General features: G+C 43.3%; 2 protein-coding genes across 3 annotated transcripts; both read right to left on the minus strand.

Annotated features, from left to right (window-relative positions):
- Window positions 1–188: 188 nt before the first annotated feature.
- Window positions 189–14,580, minus strand: LOC135386197 (CDK5 regulatory subunit-associated protein 3-like). Of its 2 annotated transcripts, none has more exons than XM_064615991.1 (14): window positions 14,454–14,580; window positions 12,958–13,003; window positions 12,745–12,876; window positions 12,025–12,174; window positions 9,420–9,508; window positions 9,263–9,352; window positions 9,065–9,201; window positions 7,374–7,533; window positions 6,284–6,358; window positions 5,960–6,071; window positions 4,896–4,996; window positions 4,577–4,782; window positions 2,718–2,889; window positions 189–1,773 (listed from the first exon to the last, which is right to left on the minus strand). In XM_064615991.1, exons 1-14 carry the CDS (start codon window positions 14,457–14,459, stop codon window positions 1,702–1,704), a joined length of 1,548 nt encoding a protein of 515 aa, XP_064472061.1. In that variant the 5' UTR covers window positions 14,460–14,580; the 3' UTR covers window positions 189–1,701. The 2 variants fall into 2 exon arrangements, with proteins under 2 accessions (XP_064472061.1, XP_064472060.1); XM_064615990.1 differs by having other exon boundaries at window positions 12,958–13,006; window positions 14,454–14,579.
- A 953-nt stretch (window positions 14,581–15,533) lies between these two features.
- LOC135386198 (uncharacterized) lies at window positions 15,534–17,676 on the minus strand. Its single transcript, XM_064615992.1, has 3 exons — window positions 17,576–17,676; window positions 17,091–17,162; window positions 15,534–15,941 (listed from the first exon to the last, which is right to left on the minus strand). The coding sequence occupies exons 1-3, from the start codon at window positions 17,621–17,623 to the stop codon at window positions 15,645–15,647; spliced, it is 417 nt and encodes a 138-aa protein (XP_064472062.1). The 5' UTR covers window positions 17,624–17,676; the 3' UTR covers window positions 15,534–15,644.
- Window positions 17,677–19,348: the final 1,672 nt, after the last annotated feature.

The following is a 19,348-nucleotide window of genomic DNA, read 5'->3' on the forward strand; positions in this document are numbered from 1 at the left end:
TATCCGAGAAAATAAAGTGTCTCCCATTTTATGCAGCTGTTGACTGCTCACCGCGGAAAATCGCGGAATATATGAATCAGTGTCGCGGAACTTTGAATTTGCCGCAGCAGAAAACAGAGGGCCTTAAGTATCATCCTCATCTCCAGTGTTTAAGTTATAACAAAAAAAAAAAACAGAAATGTCATGGATGTCTTGGTTTAAGAAATTTATTTGCTTTCATTCAACTTAATCTTCCTACATTTCCATTGTAGAGTCACTGACAGGTTTTTTAATCTTCCGGGAGTCACAGAATCAGTCCGAATTATCGGGCACTCCGAATTCATAATCAATGGCAAAAACTCACGTTCCGCTGGCATTCTTTCCTATTGCACTGCCCTTAGAAGACCCAGCATGACGGAAGACATGACACACATACAATGAAAGTCACGCACACATGACATCACACCACATGCCATTGGCCGGCGCTGCAGTCAACTGCAGTGCAGGAAGAGGGAAATACGTAATCCGCACCAGTACCTACTACAGGTTTTCCCGGTGATTTTAATCCAAGCGCCATCGAAATTAATCCACGTGCCACGCAAACATTTTGGGGCATGGATTAATTTAGCTGGAACTTGGATTAAAATCGCCGGGAAAATCTGCAGATTATAACGACCGTGTCATAGACACCCCTTCCCAGCTCCGCATCTGGAAACTAGCGGTGGCGCTACTCATCCGCCCGGTTATTGCTTCCTCAACTTCTACGATATTTTGTACTTCAGCTTGCCTTAGTATTCTTGTACAAGTGGTGGATGTCCCACAGAATATGTTTCATTCTAATGTTGAATATCATCATCATCATTCTACGCTTTTTCATAGGAGCTGTTGCTGTCGTCTGCTACGGTAGTCGTACTTCCGCTTATGCGCGTTCAAAATTCAAATTTTCATTGTCCAATCGTGATGTAAATCTCGCGGGCCGATGTGTAGCGCCCCTAGCGGATCGTGCGGATGGGCTCCTCATAGGGGTTACCGAACATGACATGGTCATTATAATCTACAGGTTTTCCCGCCGATTTTAATCCGAGTGCCATCGAAATTAATCCATGTGCCATGCAAACTTGATGGGGCATGGATTAATTTAGCTGGCACGCGGATTAAAATCGCTGGGAAAACCTGTAGTAGGTCGTGATCCGGACAAGGATGACACAGCTATCGCTGTCACTTCTTCTCACAATGGGGACAAAAAGGCATGTTTGTTTTTATTTATTTTGTTTCAAATGCTCCTTACCCTAGCTTTCCTCTCAGACTTCTTTCTCTTCAAAAAAAGTTGTGAATGGACAAGACTTCACGTCTCTACAGAATACCATTTAGTGCACTCAACAAGGAAGGTAATATATCTTTCTTAGCAAAGATCTGTCCTACATTTTTCAATCTAAAAGAATATGTACACAAATCATTTACGGACCTCACAACTCTGCCCATTGCCTTTCTCCAGCACTGCCGCGAATAATTTAATCGCACGGTTGGTTATATATTACAAAATGCACACTGGCATTCCGCCCAATTTCAGTTTACTGCGGTGGTTTCCCGAAAAGAGCCACACCGTTCTCTGGAATGCACTGCTCTGCTAGTCACGCCAATCGCTGCGACATGTTGCACGTAACTCATCAACGCTACATGTCGACGCATCTTACAGTATGGTTCTCGCTATGCCACAAGCAATCACATGACCGTGATACCTCCCATGATGTTGACGGGGCGGTCCTTGTACCGTTTTGAAATTTCCTCTTGAATCTGTCAGGGCAAAACACATTGCTAATGAACGTCATAAGGTAAACTGCATCCCTTACAAAAGCTTATTACAGAGCAATCTCTTCAAATGGAACCTCAAGGGACCTGAAAAAATCTGTTCCGTTTAACTGGAGTTCCATTTATACTGAGCCAGAAACGTCTTCTGACAGCTGAAGAGGTTATTTCCGAAATGAGCACTGTAATTTTTTTTTACATAACTGAGATAAATGACTGAAAGGGGGCACCAGAGGCATGTCCAGCGGTTCAGAAGACTATAGGTAGGGAGTGTCTTTTTCGGGGTAAACCCGATTTCGCCCGGTTATTCCCCCCCGAACTGACCTCCGACCAATTCGGGTTAAACCCGATTTCTCCATGAATTCCAGTCACTATGAAATCCTCAAGTGACGTTTCCACTGAAGACGAACAAAAAGGTCGTCACGTGTAACACACGAAGAATGGGTCACTTACGTACCCTGCAATACGCCCATGTGTGTCAACACTGTCTATGCCTTTGGGGGATTACCGTTGGAAGATCACGATCCCGCAAAAAAAAAGAGAGAGAGAGAGAGATTAGGAAAGGACTTAATAGACGAGAGGAGAAACAAAAACGCCCGATAACACCCAAAGGCACAATTATCGCCTGATTTCTCCCCGAATTAGATTTTAAAATGGTGCCCGGTATTCACCCCCCGAATCTGACAAAGGCATTTAACTCGAAAAAGTCACTCCCCACTAACTACGGGACCCCATGTTTGCTCGAAATTAAAGGCACAAAAAACAAGATTTGTGGGGAAAGGAGTCGTATCAACACAATCATCTTTCTCTAGAACCAGAAAAATAAGACTTCGCTCGTTTTGGAAATAAGATCTTCAAACATACTTTGCAATAGAGTATCTTCCTTAGAGCACCCCACCCGACTAAAAAAATAAAGAAATGTGCTACCATACCTGTTTTTGAAGCTCCCTGGTTTTCAGTAGAATTAAGTCCCTCTTGGGTTCAAGCTGCCTCTGTTCCGCCAGGGCTTCCTCGGCCCCAACCAGAACAGCCCGCCGTGACTGCTCCATTTTGTCTGCTTGATACAGAAGTTGCTGGAGCGACCCCACCAGACGGTCCACATACCTGAGGCAAAGACAACAACAACTCACACTACATACTGCTTATGGAGCAGGTAGACCCTCATTTTTTTTGGGGGGGGTTCTATGTTTTTTTGAAAATTGGGTTCTATTCTAGGCAGAGCATCAAACCGAACCGGAACCAAAAACCGGAAGGAACCGTTATTTTTTGCCAGAACCGAACTGAAAAGGCCGCCACCATCTTGGAACTGAACCGGCTTAGAAAAGTTCTGTTACAGTTTCGAGACCCGTTTTCAAGGCATCGAGAGTTCGAGACTGACCATTTTTCGTCTTACCTACCAAAAGTGCCAGTTAATGCGACATTTTTTCCAACCCGAGCCTCCAATACAAGCGGAAATGCGTAGCTGGACGCCCACAACGATAGAGACGACGTCGGAAAACCGCGCTCTATAGTTTCGTTTTCGTGTGGACAAGCGTTCTTGTCACAGCTTTGCGGCCAGCATGTTGGAAGGACAGGGAAGCTCATACCTGAACAGTTTGTAAAGTAAAAAACGTGATCTCGTTGAAGGCCATTTGGGGACACAACAGAGTCAAATAAATTTGCTTGCGATCAAACAAAAATATATTTAAACATCTACTTGGCTGAAAATTTGGGGTTTATCTTCCGCACAAGTTTGGCATGACATGGGAGCACTTTGATCAATTTTCAGTCGCAGGAAGTTGAATTTTCTGAATTTAACTCCGAAATTTGCCAATGTCACGTTTTTTTTTGGAACGTGCATGTCGGATTTACCCCATTCCATCACGAAATAAATTCCCTACTACAGTGGTAACAGCTGTGGAAAAAAATGCTAAGGTTGTCATTTCGAAAGGTGCAAATTGTCGGCCGCGCTGACTCCTTCGTCTAAATGATGCGAGAAGAGGTGGGAGAAAACCCCCCTTGGAGGTCCCCAACGTATGGAAATAAATAAATAAATAAATAAAACAGTGACCACGCCCCTTCAATCTCCTTTCCCATGCTTATGCTGATAACGCCAGCAAGATTCAGACACCGCAGTTATTAATAAAAAAAAATAGTGAGGCGGAAATAGGAAGAGGGGGGTCACGTTTCTTTTCTTTTTTTTTTCGTTGCTTGTTGCATTAACTTCACGGAGAATAAACTTCTACCTGAGAAACGTCATCATGATGTTTCTAGATAGACTGAAACCGAAACAAATCGGAAGGGGAGGGCTGGGTTCCATGAATGGACACGTGTTCGCTGTCCCCTATTGAAAGAAAAGTAGGACCGAAGGTCGCATCCCTTTCTGGGACCATCGTAATCCCCTCGAGACCGTGGATTTCGGGCGCGACCTTGTTCACCTCGAGTTTCGAGCATAGTTCAACTGTGCCAAACTGGTGGCGCTGCCGAACACTATGACGTCATTTGTTTACAAACAGGGAGAGGTCTATTGAGAACAGCCAACAATTTGCGCCTCTTGAAATGACGGTTTGAGCTTTCCTTATTTTTTTTTCTCTTGGTTTTTTTCTGTGTTTTACACTGAGCGATTGTGATGGAAATCAGGGGGATAAAAAACGGGTCTCACCACCAAAACACAAGGCTCTAATTGAAACTGATTAAAATCGCAAGTTCTTACTAGCTAAAGTACTGTACTACTACTAAACTCTGTACTACACGTAGCTCAACATAGCATCCATCCGAAATCCATTAAAATCCATCAGAAAGGTGCACATACTTTGGAGAACTATGTAGCTGGTAAAGGTGCTGCATGCGCTTGGAAGTGAGCGCTGCCAGGACAACCTCGAGGTGAGCCAGCATGGCCTCCACACGGTCAGCCGTCTGCAGCTGCACCTGGTCTGGCGCTGCTTGAGCTATGCTGGCAGCGAGAGCGTCCCCTTGAATCCTCAGTTCGTTCAACCGTTGAGTCAAAAAGCATTGCAACTAGGGGAATAGTGTCATACCAGTTACCACTGTAGATACAGTACGTAGCAGAACCATTTATGAAACGTTTACAGCATTTCTTTGAGCAAGAAATCGCGGCTGCAAAAACTCACCTCCCCAAGTTCGTTAAGAAAGGTTGTACGCGTTTCAGGGTTGTGCAGGATGGAAAGCGCGTCACTTCCTCGAGCAACCTTGGCACCGTCTACAGTGGCCCCTGGAGGGGGAAAAAAAAGCACTTGTCTGTATTTTTTCTCAATATTTTTAGATTTTTAAAATTTTTGTCTTCAAATTCAATTTTAGCATAGAGCACAGTGAGCCAAATACAGAGAGTATTCCAATTCAGCTGGGCCTACTGCTGACCATGATAATAATGCACCAGCTGGTTAACAGAAAACGGAAACAGGAATGGTAACAGAAACGCTGACAGAAATTTGATGTGATGCATTGTCCTGTGTCCGTGCAGTGAAGCAAACATGCATTGACAGGTTTTTTTTCCAAACCACCTTAAGTGTTCAGAGTAAAGGCTTTACAAACAATGTGAATTTTTATCGCTGACTAAAAATTAGGACTGCTCTAAAATTCAGACTTATTCTGTGGATTCTCAAAGTCCAAAAAAATCAGTCTGCAATTGTACATCACTGCAGTCTGCAAAAGATGCTGAAGCAGTTTCTTCTTTTCCCTTTCTTTTCTTCTTTTCCTTTCCTTTTCTTTTTTTCCTGTTCTTCCCTTTTCTTTACTCCCCCTTTTCTCCTTTCTCTTCCCTTTTCTTTTCTCTGTTTCCCCTTTTCTCCTTTTTCTTCCCCTTTCGTTTTCTTCTTTTATTTTTCTTTTCTTCTTGTCCTTTTCCTCGTCCCCTTTTCTTTCCTTCTTCCCTTCTTTTCCTTTTTTTTGTTTGGAATAGCAAGCCAACCTTCGTCTGGCCCACCTTTCCTTTCTTTTTCTTAATAAACATATTCCCCCCCCACCCTCAAGCAGTTTGAAATTTGCCAGGACTGAATCCCGTTCAGAGCTTTATCTGTGCAAAACACAATGCTCCACCAGAATTCACTAATTGCTGAGTACAGCATGACAGTACAGGTTTTTTTTACAGTGCAGGTGCATACAGGACAGTACAGGACAGTGAGTACAGGTGAGTTTCATTTTTGTGACTACCCTGTATTTTTACTATTTAAGATACCTTTGTCATCAGATGAGCTATCCACTGTGATTCCAGCATCTTCTATACTGATGTCCCATTTGATTTCATCTTCCTGAACCACTACGGGCTCCAGTCCTTCGTTAAAGTCCACCTAACAATGATGAATTGGTCCTTGAGCACAGCATCACAAAAAAACTGCAACATCATCCCGAAAATAATTTCCTTGACCATCTGGGCAGCAGCCAACCAACAGGATCGTCAACCTTGTTTGTTTTCACAAATGTCCAGCATTTGACAAAGCTGACATGGTAGCAACAAAGAGTACATTTACTGACTTCGAAAAAGAGATTACTCGAAGCTTACGTGCACAAAGTCGCCATTGGGTGAGCCATTGCCAACTGCAGCGCCAGGATCCAGGTTCAAATCGCCAAAGTCAATCTGAGAGTCAAGAGTCCGTCAGCAGAAGTGTAAGCGTATGCATGTGAAATACACACGTATGAAACCCTCCTCAAATGTACAGCCACCACCAGACTTAACCGTAAGGCACGTGCAGTCACCAGCACTGCAGAGTGTTATACTCCTGTTACGTGGGCAGTCTTCAATGTCCATTGGAACCAACAGCCGTTGGGCATGCACGTAGCGCCACCAAGCATGTAACGTGTCAACTTGGCAGAAAGCATTGGAATGTTGTGTGAGAAGTGCTTGGTGGCGCCACACGCATATCCAAATGGCCGTTGGTTCCAATGATCATTGAAGACTGCCCGTGTAACAGGGGCATTAGCATCTTGGTTTGATATTGCGTCCGAGACATACTTCCGAGACACGGCCGAGACATGCACCACCTCGGGACAGCAGCTCGGCATGCTCAGCTCAGCAGTTATCGCACCTACAAATCAATGTCTGCCCACACCCACGCTCTCCAGTCTGTGCTGCATGTGCACTGCAACCTAGCCTCAAACCCAGTGGCCAGGATTCCGCAGTGTTTTGTTGTCTGCGCACTCACGTGTTACAGTTAAGTCTGACGGCTGTACACCCAAAACACAATTTGAAACACATTTCCACCAATTTGTGTACAGAGCATGTGGAAGCTACACCACATTTCATTTTCACGTTCGTAGTTATTTTATACTTCCTTCCTTTTATTAGACAGCCGAGTACTCGAGAAAAAGCAACTGTGTCATTTCAGTGCTTGGCTGACAAGAATGATAAAACAGTGGCGCAAAAATGAAGGATATGGTCTAATGCGCTACGGTTTGGTTATCGCTCGGGCCCAATATGATAATGTGTGGTCCACAGGCGAACTTGGGCTCTCTTGGGCGCTCCTGTTTCAGTGGTAAAGAATCTTCTGCTTTAGAAAATGCTTTTTTTTTTTTTTAAATGAGGAGTTATCTGATTTATATATCCCATAACATACTTCCCAAACCTGCATTACCGCATGTAAAACGTTCGTTACCTGGTCCTCATTTCCGCTGCCGTTATCCAAGTCTACCGGGACAACGGGTAACGTTTCTTCAACCACTTCGGGGGCCTCACCACGCTTCCACTGGTATGTTGTTGCATTACCATGTTCAATAAGGAACGTCGCCAAAGGCAACACTGGGCCAGCTTTCTCGCTGCATTACATAAAACATGGCTCAGACACTTGTCTCTCACTCAAAATGAACACACTCGGCTTCAATTTTGGCTTGGCTTGGCTTGGCTTTTATTTCAAGCTTCATCACACTCATTCATAATTAGAGCCTCAAGTTTTCGGGAATATATATATATACAGTCAAACTCCTTTATAGCGAACACCTTTTTAACAAAAATACCACTACAGTGAATTTTTTTTTGCGGTCCCGCTGGAGCCTATAGGTCCAATAATAGACATCCTTTTTAACGAAAATACTTTTACTGCGAATTTTTTTTGCTGTCCCCTGAGTTTCGTTGTAAAGGAGTTTGACTGTATATATTTTTTTAATGGGGGGTTGAGGGGGGGGGGGTAAAAATCAGTTAAATAAACATCTGCACTAAATTCATGCGAATTCGGGTGGAAAAAACTTCCAGTACGCTAAATTCGGGGAGAAATCAGGCTCAGTTACTCAAACTAACTGTAGTGGTCTGGTACAAATGGTGATGAAGCTGTATTTGCTGCCAAGCAAGTAGTTAGTGCATTCCTACAGACATCCCAGTGAATGCAATTTGCCGGGTAAAAATCGGGTTTCACCCTAAAGAGGCAATGTTGAATTTGGGGTGTAAATTTGGGGAAGGATCGGGTAAAACCCAAAAACTTTGGGCTTTACTCATAATATGTATAAGTATGTAGCCCAACGGCAATAGCAAGGTCGGCAGGTAGAAACAAACTCAAACTAAAGGGCCAGCAGGGGGCATGCTTTGTATGCACAGATCCTTTTAAAAGGTGTGACAGCTATGGAAACAGATAAATCACACAATTACAAGTTGTTGGTGGGATACGACAGAAAAATTACACAAGGATGTTTGATAATTTGAAAACATTTGTGCACAGTGAAAGTCGAGATAATAATACTGAAGGCTGAAAGGTCAAGTAAGGAGGATCTCAGCTCTGGAAAAGGGGCGCCACCCCTTCCCAGCTTGGCACCACAACTCAGCTACGGTAAGCACAAAAAGTGCATTGATAGAGCCTGAAGTTTTAGGGTTTTACCCGATTCTTCCCCGAATTTGCACCCCGAATTGAAGGTTGCCCCTTTAGGGTGAAACACGATTTTTACCAGGCAAATTGCCCTCACCGGGATGTCTGTAAGAATGCATCAACTAACTTGTTTGGCAGAAAAATGCAGTTACATCACCGTTTGTACCAAACCGCTACAGTTAGTTTGAATAACTGAGCCCGATTTCTCCCCCGATTTTAGCGTAATGGAAGTTTCTTCACCCGAATTCGCATGAATTTAGTGCACACGTTTATTTACCAGATTTTTACCCCCCCCGAATTTTGGAAAAAATATTTCCCGAAAACTTCAGGCTCTATGCATTGAGCAGGAATGCAAATTGAGCAAGAAACTGACAGCTTTCATTACATATTTTTTTACACGAATGCTAAATTAAAATTACACTCGAAAAGTCAACGAAAGAAAACGCTGCTCATTAGTAGCTCATACTTCGAGAAGAAACAGCAAAATTCATTACCTTCCCACAGTAAACTCGAGAAACAGCTTATAGAACTGGATTGCTTTGTCGCAGCCTTTCAGCTGAGTAACGACATCACTGAAGACTGTAGGGAGCTCATCCAAGAGTGCTAGCAATTCTTTCTTCACACATTCTCCCTGCAAAAAAGAACGTTCACTTCACAACAAACCCCTTCCTACTTGCTTGAAACCGACCTACCGGTATCCCAAGCTGCTTGCATTCTTGGCGGTATCGGGCTTTCAGCTCCTCTGCGTGCTTTGTGTAGTCCGATTCTTTCTTTATCGACTCCTGTCGCGTTGTGATCGAGTTTAATGATTGCGCTCTGGTACACAGAAAGAGGACGACAACAACTAACCTGCTGTACTTGCTGGCACTTAGCAATCTGCCTCTTGAGGGCAGGCACTTCATAGTTCACCGTACGAATCAGCATCTGTGCAGCTTCCGCTGAAAGGCGAATTTTTACTTTTATTACGGAATTTTTACGAATTATTATGGAATTTAAAACCAATTAATAGCAGTGATGGCCTAACTACATGGCCCAACTACAATGGTTAACTACATGTAGTTAAACTACCCGATTGTAGTTAAAAAGTAGTTATCAATAGAACCTGAAGTTTTAGGGTTTTACCCGATTCTTCCCTGAAATAGCACCCCGAATTGAAGGTTCACCCTTTAGGGTGAAACCCGATTTTCCCCCGGAAAATTCCCCTCACTGGGATGTCTGCAGGAATGCATTGACTTGCTTTTTTGGCAGCAAATGCAGTTGCATCACCGTTTGTACCAAACCACTACAATTAGTTTGAGTAACTGAGCCCGATTTATCCCCGAAGTTAGCATACGGGGAGTTTTTTTCACCCGAATTCGCATGAATTTAGTGCACACGTTTATTTACCCGATTTTTACGCCCCGAATTCAGAAAAAAATATTTCCCGAAAACTTCAGGCTCTAGTTATCAACTACTTGCAGAAATGTAGTGTGCAACTACTAGTTAAACTACTATTTCGAGTAGTCGACTACAGTAGTTAGGTTACTGCGGGCGACAACTACTCCCGATTTTGCCGCAAGCTTTACGGCACGACTGTGCTTCCGACTTTCACCTTGAGCTACTTGTTTGATGAGAACGGAAGTGCAGAGCAATTGTGTCGTGCATGTGTACTAAATTTTCACTTTTATCACTGCTTGTGATTCATATTTAGGGGTCTAAGAACACTATAGAATGGGGTTGGTGTTGATGGACAACGTTAAGTAGTTATAGATGTAGTTAAACTACACTGCAGTAGTTAAAGAAGTAGTTTTATCTACCTCCACTGGAAAGTAGTTGAACTACTAGTTAAACTACTCCATTGCAAAGTAGTTAGTAGTTATAGTTAAACTACTGTAGAAGTAGTTAGTGGCCATCACTGATTAATAGTCGTGCTAATCGCACAAAGAAAAGCTACCAATCTGCCTATGCTGGAAGAACATAATAGACCAATTGTGTTGGGTATTTTCAGCAAGTCATGTCAGCAATGTTGTCTTTGTCGAAGTCATACTGACAAGGACGAATGGCCATCAAGCACGTTTTGATTGTTATCTAAGCAATGCTGCCAATAAAGATAATCAGAGTTCAGAATTTAGATTCTCGGTAATAGTCATAGCAACACCAAGGATGCTTTCGGACCCACACATGCGAACTGCAGTTTCTTGATTGTTACGATTTACAAAAGAAGAACTAGGCCAATTTTTATACTTGTTAAGTGTCTGGCACATCCTCTGGAACCTATATACACTGTCTAGTTTTTTTTTGTTTTTCTGGTGCATTGAAAATGTGTGTGCTTTATACAGGGTGCGTCACGTAACGCATCATTTGACCCGTGTAAAAAACACAGCTCAACCAAAAAATATGGTGTAGGCAGCTTCCTTCCAGCCATTCAATTTGCAACGTACTAAAATTGAGAAGGCGTGTTAGCTTAGCTCAATTGGTAGAGGCCTGGACCGGCAATCCAGAAGATGTGGGTTCGACCCCTACAGCTGGCTAACCTTTTCAGTGACTTTCATCTTTCATCGTACTAAAATTACTTTCAATGACTTTGAATTGAATTGAATTGAATTTTTAAAAAGTGAACTTGGAAATTTGCCTAGTCAATGTAACATTTTTCCTGCTAAATTAGATAGACCATGGTTGAAATAGCCAAACCCGCCCGCTTATGTGCAGATAAGCGGGTTTCTGATTGCTCGATGCGAAAGCTACCCTTGCCTTATTTTTCAGCTGCTCTGTCCATCAGGTGGAGAGTGCATACCCTCTCATGGCGCTGTTTTCTGACCGACTTAATGCGTCGCTGAAATACGCTCAACTGAACCTCAATTTTCGGACAGCATTTCTGCACGTAACCACCGTACTACGAATCGTAGTTTGCAGTGGGTTTAGCAAATTCAACTACGGCCTATCTGATTTAGCAAGAATAACATGACATTGACTAGGCAAATTTCAGAGTTCAATTTAAAAAGATTAATTTATTTCAATTACAAGTCGTGGAAATTATTTCCAGTAGGTGGCAAATTTAATGGCCGGAAGGCAGCCGCTTATCCCATATTTTTCTGCTCAGCCGTTTTTTTACAAAGGTCAAATTACACATTACGTGATGCACCCTGAATAGAATGACTTCCAAAGTTACTTTCAGTTTCAGGAAAAGCTGTTACATCTGAGCATTACATATCTCTGGGACTTCCCCTGTTGGCAGTGAAAGATTGTTACATATACAACACATTCACTTTGCTAGTTGTGCCAGAGTGGTTTATATGGGCACTGTACAACACTACCTGCGCTGCACTCAAAGCGTTTCATGCAAGCAGGGCCAACTCTAGTAATGTATGGGATAAGAACAACGCTATAGGAAGCCACATTGAACTCTCATCAGTGAGTCAAAATGTTCAGGTTGGATGTCCAGTGTTGCTTCCACGTGTTTTTATGTGGCACTTACCTAGATACATGTTGTCTTTCTCATACAGCCTCACAATTTCTTGCCAGTCTTTCATCCTCTGTGAGGAATACCTTCCAAATATATTTTTACTGCTGGCTTCGGTGTCCTTCAAAATCTCCACTATCCTCTTGCAATGGAAGTAGTTGATATCTGCACACATCCAAATGGCAAGCTCACTTCAAAATTCAATTTGAAGGAACGGTCAAGGAAATGGGCAATACATAGTTACATGGGCAGTTTTACAAGGTGGAGAATCAGGATGTCTATAACCAATGCTCTAATTATCAGGAAATAAATTAATATCTTTTACTGGGGCCATATGTGAGATCTGAAATGACGATGCGTCCTTTCTTCTAACGGTGCGGGAGCAAGAGGTGCTAGTCTTGGCATCAAACCATTTTGGTGGTAACTATATCCTATTATTATTACTTCTGCTACAGATATATAAAAGCTGAAGGGTGAAATTCTGTTGGAAGATGGACTGGTTCTGAAGAACCAAACAGAGGACGGTTCAAGATTCCCAGAAAATCTAAAAAAACATATATTCGTAATTTTTTTTTAGAAAAATCTACTCAAAAGTGATGTGGAACCACATATAACCTGCATCTAAAAAAAGAAGGTCCCTCTCTTTCATAGTTCTCGAACAGGGGTGAACTCTAGCACCAACGCTATGGCGTAGTCACTTTAGGGCTGGGGTCATGCTGGTACAAGGGTGCTTACATGTTCCTGACAGAAGATTGGTGACCTCATCCACTTCAGGCATGTCCTGGATGGCAGCATTGATCTTTTCTCTGACTGTGAGTGCCTTTGCCTGCCAGTCCTTATTACAGTGCCTTCGACTAATCAGCCAGTCTATGACAAGGACAATATTATGTATAGAATAAGTACACGGTCGCTGCATGCAAACCTATTAGTTGTAAACAGACCACTTACCAAGCAGCTTGTTTGTGTGAATGTCAATTGGCAACAATGTCTCCCCCTGCTGAGAAGAGAAGTACCACAAATGGTGGTTAGATTGTGTTGCATATATATATACAGGCAGGGGCAGATTTGACGGGGAGGTGACCCCCCTCCCCGACCCCCCTATAGCTATATTTCAGCAGGCTAAAGTTCTGGTTAAAAAATATACAAGCAAAAACAGTAATCTTGGGTGGGGGTGGCAAAAGGCCATAAATTATCCTGTTCGTTTCATGTTATTTGGCATTCATTTGCTGATTCTATTCGTTTTATTTGGGAGCTGCAGCTTAGGGGTTGGAAGCTGTCCCCCTTCCACCTACAAGCATTCTGTGTAAGGCACACGTGGTACTGATGAGTGTCGTGTCCCCTAAAGACGGCCTTTCTGTGCTCAAATGTTTGCACGGAGAAACCCGTTCTTGGTGGTCATTTGTTTAGCTTCTTTAGAAACTTCCATATGGAAACGATTAGGGAATCAATGGTGATCGAACTTAAGGGGACAGCTGTTTCTTCTTTTCAACCAGTGATAGGATTTTGTGCATGAAGAGGTTGAGCCCGTGTCCAGAACCCCTCGCACCCAAATGGATAGCGACTGGCTAAAGGCTCGCAGACGTCGCCCCCCTCCCCAAATCTCAGCTATAAATCTGCCCTTGCAAGCAGGGTGTGTGCACATAAAGTATACCTACAACGTTTTACATGCACGGACGTGGGTATCTGCACATCAACTGTATGAAGACATGTCACAAAAGTTGTCCTGAATGGAGCTTTACACTTTCCCTCTGCATATGTATATATACAGTCAAACTCCTTTATAGCGAACACCCTTTTAACGAAAATACCACTACAGCAAATTTTTTTGCGGTCCCACTGGAGCCCTATAGGTCCAATAATGGACATCCTTTTTAACGAAAACACCTTTACTGCGAATTTTTTTGGCTGTCCCCTGAGTTTCGTTGTAGAGGAGTTTGACTGTATATGTATATATATATATATATATATATGTGTGTGTGTGTGGACAGTGTTTTGGACACCTTACTTTAATATGTTCCATAACATGATGCATTATTCTAAACGTTTATTCAGAGTCATTTATTGAGCAACGAGCCTTCTCCTCTTGTAAAAGTGATTACTATACTAGCTCTAGCGAAACTGTTGTTTGTTTGTAAGAAAAAAAAAAGGAGGATGAGAAACTATACCAACCAGTGAAACTGAATTTCTCAATCAACATAGTGTAAAGCGTAACGCTGCTGGTATTGCAGTAATGCATATAATATGCCTGTTTTGGCGCTTTTATGCATTGTCAAGAGCTGCCTTCTAACGTGAACATTGATAAAGCAGCGGTCATGGGTCCCCACACGTCTGCAATATGTGTGTTCAGGTTTCGGAATCCATTAACATGCTTTGAAGTGAAACACTGCGCTTGAATTGTGACGTGGAGCATGGCAATAGTGTGTCTAGCACAAACAGAGCATTACCTGCATAATAGACGCTAGCTTGTCCAAATATAGCGACGATAAACGGCAACTTTCAAGCGCAAACGACACGCATACAAAATACACGTGTCCCACTTAGAGGGAAATCATACAGCGCTGGTACGAAGAACATATCTAAATTTCTTTAGAGGGCGCCACGAAACAGATGTTAAAATATTTCAACGCTATTTACGTTATGCACAGAACTCTGGGATTTTAGTATTTTCCTACAGTGTATCGCCAGAAAATGGATTAGCTTCCGTTAATAAAAACCCAGGATCCAGACGCTCAGACATTTGTCGTAAGTGACCTTGGTATGCAAATTTTCTACAAACCGCACTCGATCGAAATGCTCCCGTAATTCAAACGATTGCCGTATTTATTGCAATCACCACCGAGACTGGGAGGTGGCCCGTGATCGCGAGAGATGCTGGCTCAGCTGTTGGTGTTTTCCTCAGACGATGTATGTAAATATCGCCGCATCTCCCGACCCAGGACTCCCCCTTCGATAAGAAGTCTCCAACAAAACACTTAGAAACGGGTGAAGGCCACCAGGCATAGCTCGCCGATTTAATTTCCAGATGGTTAACCGATTACTAGGGCCCAGGGCTCTAAATCTTCCAAAACATGCACATATGCCAAAATATTATGATGCAGGGTATGTTCCTCCGTAAGCTTTAGCACAGCTTGGAACTGTATAAATACCTAAACAGTCTACAAAAAGTGTTGTACAAAAATGAAAATTTACATTCTTCAGCTATTCCACCATAGCCATACTCAGGTTTTCTAAAGTGAACACACACACAATGTTTTTACGAGAGATGAACTTACTGTTCAGAAATCACCGTACCTCTGCAAATAGTGGCTCGGTTATCCCACTGCTACCATGCAAAATTTTAAGTAAAACTTTGGTTTTAGAAACCCAAGAATTTGGATAACCTGGTACCCATTGACTTTAAAACATCTATCCTTACAGTCTTGGGACAACCACTGGCATTCATCACATGACTCCCCACACCCATTGCTGTGTTGCACATACCTTCCATATCACTCACCAAAAAAGAACTTGTGCACACACACATGGGACATGTGGCTAACACTTTATTCGGTCCCCCGTTACATTTACAAATGATCCTTCCTACGAGAGCGGTACCTCTGTCTCCCCCCAAGAAAACATGGGTGGAAAATGAATGCTTAGAAAGCAAACAGGAGCAAGAAGGCCATCATAAGACAGAAGAGACCCATGGCCTCGGACAAGGCAAATCCCAGGATGGCATAAGAGAAGAGCTGCTGCTTCAGGGATGGGTTGCGGGCATAGCCGATGATAAGGCTGCCGAACACGCTCCCGATACCAGCTCCGGAGCCGGCCACTCCTACTGTGGCGGCACCGGCACCAATGAACTTAGCCGCGGAGTCAATGTCCTTGCGCACTGCACTTGTCTGGAGGGTGCGGACCTCCTGTCGGCCCAAAAGTGCCACACTCTGGTTTTGCTGGAAAAAATGAAGGGTTCATGTTTTAGACAATCATTGTTACGCAATGTTAGTACTGAATCTTGCAAGAGCCTGCAAGACAAGCATTACAACAAACTCTACAAATCAATCGTACCAATGGCAGAAGTATGTGGTGGTGGTGGTGGTGGGGGGGGGGGGGGGGGGGGGGGGGGACCATTGTGCCTGCCAAGGTCCAATTTTAATCTGCATTGGATTTCTTAACTTATGTCTAGCTTTTCTCACTGGAATTCCGATCAGTTTTGAGCGGATCAGAAATAGCTTCTTGTTTTGCACGAAAAATATCCACTGTGCACAGCTTGAAAACAAACTGACACAAAATTCCAGCTTATTCTCAAATGCACTTTACATTTCCGGCATTTGTCACTTCTCACAAACAGAATGTGTCGGATAGCCTGTGAAACACACACCTTGCCAGCAAAAGTGTTGCAATTTTGTAAGTGAATGATACAAGAACGATAGCAGTGCCTTATGTTCTACATTCTACATCATGTCACATTACGTATTTTAGTCTTTATAGCACCGTACCCTTAAAGTAGTTTCAGTCACGAGAGGAGCCTGGGTACACTGGGATTGTTTAGCGTGAAACAGTTAGAAAACCCGCCACCGAAGGTCATTTTAAGAGCAAGAACCGGTAATGAGGCATCTAACACACATGTGGAAGTATTTATATATTTATGGATTCGGTGCCACAAAGCTTGCCATCACATGCACCTCACAGATAAAAACAGTACACAAACTACGTTGCCGTAAAAATAATACTAGTGCACTTGACCTCACCCTCACAGCCAGATTTTCCCAAATACACTGATATTTATTCCTCAAATATGGAAGCGGGACAAGCGCAAACATCTCACACATAGAAAAAGCTGTACAGTGAAATCAATATTTCACATGTTGAATTAACTACCGCTGAAGTAGAACGGTTTTATATTCTTGGAAATGTGTATTTAAGGGTGTATACCTCAGAACAGTTCTCATGCAAGCAAGGTCACTACAAGGGTCAGTCATTGCATGCCCAGTTTCAAATTTCTTGTGAAAACTGGGCCACTAGCAAAACAAGTGTGTAGTGTAATACAATTTAATTACTCACCCACACTACCTGTACAATATTGAAAGCACAGTAGTTACCTCATCAAAAAGCTTGCTCATGCTAATCGTCGATGAGAGTGGTCGCATGCAGTTGCGAGAAGCCGCAGACACCTGAAAACGGATGTATTATTTATAAATAATGAACGTATGTTGCACGAACATTATTGGGAGCAGCGGAACAAACGTTTGTGCTCACGATGAACACATCAATGAAGCACTCGACAGTGTAACCTTCACAATGTACAAAATAAAGACCTAATCAATACTAGGCAAATACGCTGGAAACGATAACAAATGGGCAGCTAGGTCATGACCTCAGATTTTAATTAACTTCGAGTAATATTACGGGACTTAGTTGCTAGCTGCTGTGCGGTTCGTATTATCCGGCAGTAACTCGCATGAGTGCGTCACAAACAGCAAGCCAAATACTTTGTTCAACCGCACAATTTAACGTTTCCGATGTGCAGTGCTATCTACCCGGTAGGCCCAACCTCCGAGCTAAGACGAGGTCGGAAGGGACTCACCAAGGTCCTGGAGACCGGGGCAACGAGATTGGAGCAAGCGAAGATCATTTTTGGTCCTTGGGGAAGCACGAAAGTAACTGCAACAAGAACGATATTTGCTCCTGTAAGTGTTCCGATACGTTAGTAACAATATTCGACCAGTAATATGGCGGGGTGACCTTCAGAAACCGGCTGAATATCGCTGATACAGATGTAAAGTTACTGTTTTGCAAGAGAGAAATGCAATAAAATAACTCGTCACCGCGAACGAAGGTTAATCTTGGGGTAACACACAACAAAAAATTGGTCATACATCAAATTGATTGCAAAGATTTTGGAAGATATAAAAAGGAGACACCTACCCTCCAAACGTACCGACGACTAGGAAGCAACTGCGATTGGGGATGCGCAGCGCCTGCGCGAAATGCTGTGCACTCGGGGCTCGGCGGGGAAAGTGACCTCAAAATGCAGCAGAAAAACGTGAAAGTGAACCTTGTTGTTGCAAGTTGGAAAGGTGGATCAAAGAAGAAAAACTGCAACAAATGTAGTACATTTCATTTTTCTGAAGTACTGAAATTACGGTAGTTAAGAAATCGTGTTGGCTCCCATCCAATCGCATAACCTACTGCTGGCGGGCTTTTTGAACACTGCCGCCACTGTTGTACAAAGTTTACGACAGACAAAACAAGGATATTTCACATCGCTTTTTGTCGCAGAGAGGATTTTACTGCGATTAGTACAGACGGTTTCTTTCGTGATGCAGTTTAGCAGCGGGTGGATTGATTATGAATCGCGATTTTGCTGATTTGTTGACCAAATGGCAGAAACTGATTTTTTTTGTCAGTTCTCTAGCCTCCGTTCTTCAAAAAATTACTCTTGACTTAAGAATCCATCCAGTTGAAGTTCGAGATCAATAAAAACCGGCACAGTCTGCACGGACATACCCAGTAGATATAGAGGCTGCCCGTAAAAGTAACGTGCAGTCCGCTTCATGAGAAGTCCAGATGTTCACTGTAGTGACATGGGCATAAAGCTGTTACTACAGTGCAACTTCTTCCCATCATGGATGAATTCGTCGACAGTGTATAGGTGTTTCATGAAAAGTACACACCTTGTAAGGTTTTGTACGCTCACGACACGGACCCCAATATCGTGAACAGTACTTATGTATAGGGCTCTGTGAGTGGTGTTCTACAGTTTGTACAACGGTCGTTCAAAGCTGACCGAGACTCTTATTTCTTTAAATATGATGGAAAATTTGGGAAGCACTAAACTACGTCAGTTTTTCAAAGTATTCACCGTGCGCATCTAGAGACCAGTGCCATCACTGCGGCAACTCTTCAATGCCTTTGGCGTAGAAAGAAGTGGGCTTCTGTCGTAGCCGCTGCAGGACATCTTCCTGGAGGGTTTCATCTGCATGTGTGGAACGTCTTCCCCCAAGGGCCCGAACAAATGGTTATCGCTTGGGTCTGAATCCGGGCTGTAAGGGGCAGTGGGCACAACCTCCCAGCGCATTTCGGTCAGGGTTGCTACCGTCAAATTCTCCGTGTGAGGCCGGGCATTATCACGCAGAAGAAAAACCCTTCTGGACATCATCTCAAGTCTTCTCTTGCGGCTTGTGTTTCGCACGGCACCCTTTATCAAAGTGGAGTATATAGTAGAGGGCAATAATCGTGATCCCTTGCTCCAAGAAGTCCACATGGATGACACCCCTCATGTCCCAGGAGACAGTTGCCATGGACCTCCCAGCAGACGGCTGCATCTTGCTTTTCTTTGGCGGCGGAGAAGCCTTAT

Source organism: Ornithodoros turicata, chromosome 2, assembly GCF_037126465.1.
Source record: "Ornithodoros turicata isolate Travis chromosome 2, ASM3712646v1, whole genome shotgun sequence".
In the NCBI taxonomy this organism is placed as follows: domain Eukaryota; kingdom Metazoa; phylum Arthropoda; class Arachnida; order Ixodida; family Argasidae; genus Ornithodoros; species Ornithodoros turicata.

Bases quoted from the DNA above. Each gene is read 5' to 3' on its own strand.
- LOC135386197 (XM_064615990.1), bottom strand. The intron at 9,509-12,024 runs GTAAGTGCCACA...TTCGCCTTTCAG, and splicing joins GAAAGACAACATGTATCTAG to CGGAAGCTGCACAGATGCTG. The intron at 4,997-5,959 runs GTATCTTAAATA...TTCCCCCTCCAG, and splicing joins TAGCTCATCTGATGACAAAG to GGGCCACTGTAGACGGTGCC.
- LOC135386198 (XM_064615992.1), bottom strand. From the start codon at position 17,623: ATGATCTTCGCTTGCTCCAATCTCGTTGCCCCGGTCTCCAGGACCTTG. The intron at 17,163-17,575 runs GTGAGTCCCTTC...ATCCGTTTTCAG, and splicing joins CCCCGGTCTCCAGGACCTTG to GTGTCTGCGGCTTCTCGCAA. The intron at 15,942-17,090 runs GTAACTACTGTG...CATTTTTTCCAG, and splicing joins TGAGCAAGCTTTTTGATGAG to CAAAACCAGAGTGTGGCACT.